Here is a 6,042-nt window from a genome sequence, read left to right on the forward strand (position 1 = left end):
GATGCCTGGATTGCTGCAAAAGCCACCTAATTTGTCTTCCTGCCTCCACTCTTACCCATCTCCTGTCCATTCTTCAGCCAATCTATTAAAACATAAGTCAGATCAGGGGCATTCCCAAGCTCAAAATCCTCCACCAGCTTCCCACTGCAACCAGAAAAAGTCCAAATTCCTTATCATAGCCTACACCACCACACCTGACCTTGGCCTTGGGTTCCATCTCCCTCGCTCTGCCCCCTCTTTCACCAGCAGCTCCAGCTGAAACACTGAGCTGGCTCCTGCCTCTGGATCTCTGCACTGGCTTTTCCTGGATCCTGGATTACTTGTTCCCACCGTCTTCACCATGATTCCTTCTCCTCCTTTGACTTTCAGCTCCAATGTCACCTCTGAAAGGCCTTTCCTGATCTCTCCGTGGAAAGTCTTCACCTTCTCCCACCACTCTCTAGCACTTAATTTGAGAAATTATTGCATGGATTCGCTAGGGAGTGTCCCGTGTCACCCCACGCCCAACACCTACACCAGAAAACCTCCCGAGAGCGAGTTCTTTGTTTAGTTTAGCGCCCAAACACTGTCTTAGACAGAGTAGATGCTGAAGATACAGGGGTTGGCTGACAGAGCTCCCAGGGTTGTTCCCCGGGGGCTCTTACGAGGTTCTGGCTTGCTGCAGGGAGAGATTTCGCTCACTCCCTTCGCTCACCCCGATCCTCGGCGGGATGCGGGAGTGGGGGGCCAGCAACCGCTCCTCCTCCAGCCCCTCCCCCTCTCGTGCCTCCTGTCCCCCTTGCCCCCTCTCCCCAAGCCTGTCGCTTGTCCGACCTGGGCGCGCTCTGCGTGTCGCGCGGGCACGGGAGCGGGCCGAGACCGGCGGGCGGGCCAAAGAGGGAGCATGGCGTTCTTGGTGGTGCACTTGGTGCTGTTGCTCCTGGCCGGGAACTTGGCAGGTAACGCTGGTCGGGCAGGCCTGGTGGGCCCCGATGAGCCGCGTAGAAGTAGCGGAGAGTGGCTCTGGCCCGCGGCAGCCGGTCCCGGGATCCTGGAGGCCCTGGCTGCCCTTCAGGCACACGTTAATGGCGGTTCCCCGCGACCTGCGGTCGTGTAGGAGTGCGAACGTGGGGTCGTGCAGGGCGGGGGTGGCGGTGGAGCCAGCAGACGTGCTTTAAGATCTTGTTTGGCTTTGGCTCCCAGCTTCTTCTTAGTGACACACTGCTGTCTGCTCTTTCTCCCTTAAGGCTGATTTTCTGGAACCCAAGATCAGAAATTGGGTTTTTATGGACACAGTGACCCTACGTCTGCAAGAGATGAACAGGAATTAGGGATTGTGAATGCCAAATGCATCAGGCACTCTGAGGCTTGTGAGAAAGGGGCTTTATTCCACCTGGTCTTGACGCCCATTTGAAAGTGGAGTTAAAGTGGTAATACCAAATGTTAAGTTGTGTGTTTGTTACCCTAGCCACTGAGGACAAGAATATCATGAATTAGTAAGAGTTACTTCTCTGACTTAAAAAAAAAAATTTTTTTTAATGTTTTAATTTATTTTTGAGAGACACAGAGAGATAGAACATGAGCAGGGGAGGGGCAGAGACAGAGGGAGACAGAATCTGAAACAGGCTCCAGGCTCTGAGCTGTCAGCACAGAGCCTGACACAGTGCTGGAACCCATGAACCACCAGATCATGACCTGAGGCAAAGTTGGATGCTTAACCCACTGAGCCACCCAGGTGTCCCATACGACTATGCCTTTTATTCCATAGTTCCAAAGTTCTTTCTCAAGCAAGCCTGTTAGGGTGGTCAGTTACAGAACCCATACCAAATATTCCTTCTGTGTGCCTGTCACAAGAGTGCCAGAAAACAACCAAATACCCTTCTTTGGGGGTAGGGGTGGGCAATGGGGGCTGTTCAAAGAAGTTGGGCATCTGAGAGAGGGTATGGCCTGGATAAATCACAAGCTGGATTTTAAAAGCCCTTTATCAATAAGAATTGACCTTAATCATATAGTTTAAAATGCCTCTTTTCTGACAGCCTCTTTGGACTCCTCGAGCTCTGAGTTCAGCCAGACTTCAGAATACAGAACAGTAAGTAGGAAGCCACTTGTATTATTTCCACTAGTATAGTGAAGCCCACACAGTTTGGGCTGGGGCTGGTTTTCAGGTCTCACCTGCCACTTTTGAAACTGTTTACTTCTTTAGAAATCTGATTCTAAGGCAGGCTTTTTGATACAGATCAAAATTGTAAATTTTGGTTGAAAATAGCTCAGTCCTTGATGGCATCAGCACATTGTTTCCTTTAATAGTTTCTTTAATGATTCAAAAGACCCTTGATCTAATGGTTATGTCTTGTACTAGAAATTTTATGAACATTATCAAATTGAAGTCTGTGGAAGCAAATGAAGCCCAACTAAATGAGAACAAGTAAAAAAGCAAAATTCACAGCTTGATGTAGCAAGGGAGTCAGCCACACTTATCACTTGTGTTTTGGTGGAGACTCAAAGGCAGGCAGAGGAGGGGGGAAGCTTTGCAGCGGGAACAAGGGAAGGCTTTAGGTATGCCCTGATTGGAGCTGTTGGCCTGGGGAAGCTGTATGTGGGCTAACTAGAAGCAGGCTTCCTGTGTGATTGGTAAGGAGTGCATATTTGGCTTTCTTTGGTTGATCCTCAGTTGGATGTGGGGACAAACCTCAGAGAAGCTGGAAGGTATTAACCAAGTCCTGGCCATTTGGGGCCAGTTGTTACGGAGGTTATCGTTTGGCTTCTTGGACTGTCATCAGAGATGGCTGTCTGACGTCTTACAAGTCTGACTTATAGCAGGCTGACTTCCTGGGCTGGTTATTCTACATAATGAGTTGGTTTTCTGGGTAAGTTGCTGCAGGTTGTGGGTCAGAGTTCTATTCTAATAAGTGGTCTGACATTGTCCATTCGTGTATTCAGTCTCTCAATCCTCATAGTGACCTTGTATGATAGATATTATTTTACATATGGGGATATTTACCTTAGGGGGTTAAGTAACTTTGAGTATTCAACTCAGAGTAGACCTCTTCCAGGAAACCTTCTCATCCCATTTTCTAACTCCAAAGAATATGTAAATGCACTTTCTCTTTGGTTTCATGCAACCTATACTGCATCATCATCATCACCATGACAGTGTAGGGGAAGATTAGAAGCTTTCCTCTACCCTTCTAAGTTCTCAGCTGGGACCTCTTGAACAAAAGACAGTTTAACAAGAAAAAAAAAAAACACAGAAAGTTTATTAACATGTGCATCACACATACATGTGGGAGCATTCAGAGATGAGTAATTCAAAGAGGTGGTTTAGAACTCTGACTTATATAGCATCTTTAACAAGAGCAATAAATTGTATAAAGAAAATATACAAATGGACAATGTCAGACCATTTATTAAAATAGAACTCTGACCCACAACCTGAAGCAACCTACTCAGGAAACCAACTCATTATTTAGAATAACCAGCCCAGGAAGCCAGCCTATTACAAGTCAGACTTATAAGCAGACATGCAGAGACATGACAGGACAAAGTAAAATGGTTCTAGGCTTCCAAGGGTGGCATACTATGGGAAGGTAAATATATGGGAGGAAACTAATGGAGTTAGGTTTGTTTGCAGGTTCCTCTGGTGCCATCTCTGGGCTGAGTCTAGAGTTGTCTTCAGTAAAGGAGAATTTATATCCTGCCTTTAGGCAGAAAAGGGGGGAGGGTACAGAGCACTTTTCTTGGGTTTGTTACTTCTTAGCTGTCTTTAACTCAAAATAATTATGTCAAAGAGTCATAGTTTTGGGGTGACATATTCTGGGATTTTTTTTTAAGTAACCTCTACACCCAGTGTGGGGCTTGACCTCACAACTCAGAGATCAAGAGTGCATGCTCTACCAACGGAGCCAGCCAGGCACCCCTGCCAAATACTGTTCTAAATGCTTTAAACATAATAACTCATTTAATCTTTTATAGCATTATGAAGTATCATTATTATCCCCTTAGCCAGGCATGGGCCACAGGGTGGAACTATGATTCCAACCCAAGCAGTCTTACTCCAGATCCAGTGCTCTTCACTAACCCATCATAGCATTGAACTGTAAATTGCCTGTTTGCCTGTCTCCCTTCAGTAAACTGTATACTACTGTGGCCAAGGATGATGTCTTGCTATTTGGTGTCCAATCTTCAGCACTTAGCAGGTGCTCAATAATACATTTTAATCAGAAGACTCAATTTTGGGGAGTTTGATTTTCTTTCAGAAAATGGGAATAGTCCCACCTTCATCTCAAGTTTGGCATTAGGGTAAGGCTAGTTGGGTGTCTAGGGTGCAAAATTTTAAAAGGCACTCTCTCTCAGGAAGCAAATGCTACAGGACCTCGGTCTGTTTGTGCAGGATTATTAAAAGAATGAATCACTCAAGAGATCTTTGCTTTCTTCCCAGTTCTGTTGCTACTGTTCCAGTTTAGAGTCCCCAAGCATAGTGACCCCCTAAGTAATTTTCCTTAACTCTTTAGTGTCTCCACTAAACACTGGAGCTTCCCAGTGTTCACAGAGTGTCCTTACTGCAGCCTATCTCTCTACCTGTACCTTCCACTGCTTTCCCATAGCTTATGTTCTTCTATCCTTATGCTAGGGCCACAGTTTTTTCTTTGTTTTGTTTTGTTTTTATTTTAATGCTAGTGTAGTGTAATTAACATCCAGTGTTGTATTAGTTTCAGGTGTTAGTGCCACACTGTTTTAATTACTGTAGCTTTGTGGTAAGTTTCAAAATGGGGAAGTGTGAATCCTCCAACTTCTTTGAGATTGTTTTGGCTATTCAGGTCACTTGCATTTCCATATGCATTTTAAGATCAGTTTGCCAAATTCTGCTGCAAAAAGACAGTTGAGATTTTTGTTTTAATTTTTTTTTTCAACGTTTATTTATTTTTGGGACAGAGAGAGACAGAGCATGAACGGGGGAGGGGCAGAGAGAGAGGGAGACACAGAATCGGAAACAGGCTCCAGGCTCTGAGCCATCAGCCCAGAGCCCGACGCGGGGCTCGAACTCACGGACTGCGAGATCGTGACCTGGCTGAAGTCGGACGCTTAACCGACTGCGCCACCCAGGTGCCCCGACAGTTGAGATTTTTGATAGGGATTTCACTGAACCTGTAGACCAGTTTGGGGAATGTTGCCATCTTAAGAAAGTTAAATCTTTTGATCCATGAATATGGGATGCCTTTTCACTTATTAGTCCTTTAATTTATTTCAACAATGTTTTGTAGTTTTGCTGTACAATTCTTATGCTTCTTTTGCTAAATATTTTCCTAAATATTTTATTCTTTTTGATGCTGTTATAAATGGAATTTTTTTCTCAATTTCATTTTCAGATTGTTCACTGCAAGTGTATAGAAGTACAATTGGTTTCTGTATATTGATCTTGTATCCTCCAATCATATTGAACTTGTTTTTTAGTTCTAACAGTTTCTTTGTGGATTTCTCAGACCTTTCTATAAAAAGAGTATAGCATCTTTGATTAGAGATAGTTTTATTTCTTCTTTTCCAATCTGGATGCCTTTTATATTTATTTTATTGCCTAATTGTCTTTTCTAGGATATTCTGTACAATGTTGAATAGAACAAATGAAAATGGACATCCTTGTCATTCCTAATTTTGGAGGAAAAGCATTCAGTCTTCCACCATTAAATATGTTTTTTATAGATATTCTTTATCGGGTTGGAGGAAGCTCTCTTTTCTGCCTAGTTTGTTGAGTGTTTTTATTATGAAAGAGTGTTGGATGCTCCTTTAAATTAAACTGCCTTGCTCTCAGATCAGACACTTCCCTCACTACTGTGCCTTTGGTTAGTCTGTTTTATTTCCTTGAGGTGGACATTCTCCCAAATCTCTCTAATCTAAATTCTGTCCATCCTTTAAGAGCACCATGTATATTTCTTGATTTTCTTTTTTTTTTTTTTTAATTTTTTTTTCAATGTTTATTTATTTTTGGGACAGAGAGAGACAGAGCATGAACGGGGGAGGGGCAGAGAAAGAGGGAGACACAGAATCGGAAACAGGCTCCAGGCTCTG

At 43.9% G+C, this 6,042-nt stretch overlaps 1 protein-coding gene across 1 annotated transcript in view; it reads left to right on the forward strand.

The window, feature by feature from the left end:
- The first annotated feature begins 568 nt into the window (after positions 1 to 568).
- The window catches only part of SPINK2 (serine peptidase inhibitor Kazal type 2), a 12,620-nt gene continuing 7,146 nt past the window's right edge, over positions 569 to 6,042 (forward strand). The window contains exons 1-2 of the mRNA XM_040482787.1: positions 569 to 938; positions 2,016 to 2,068. Of these exons, the coding sequence (XP_040338721.1) occupies positions 584 to 938; positions 2,016 to 2,068 (408 nt within the window). The 5' untranslated portion in view covers positions 569 to 583. The remainder of the gene's footprint in view (positions 939 to 2,015; positions 2,069 to 6,042) is intronic.

This window comes from Herpailurus yagouaroundi, unplaced genomic scaffold (assembly GCF_014898765.1).
Source record: "Herpailurus yagouaroundi ecotype Mexico unplaced genomic scaffold, PumYag 28, whole genome shotgun sequence".
Taxonomy (NCBI): Eukaryota; Metazoa; Chordata; class Mammalia; order Carnivora; family Felidae; genus Herpailurus; species Herpailurus yagouaroundi.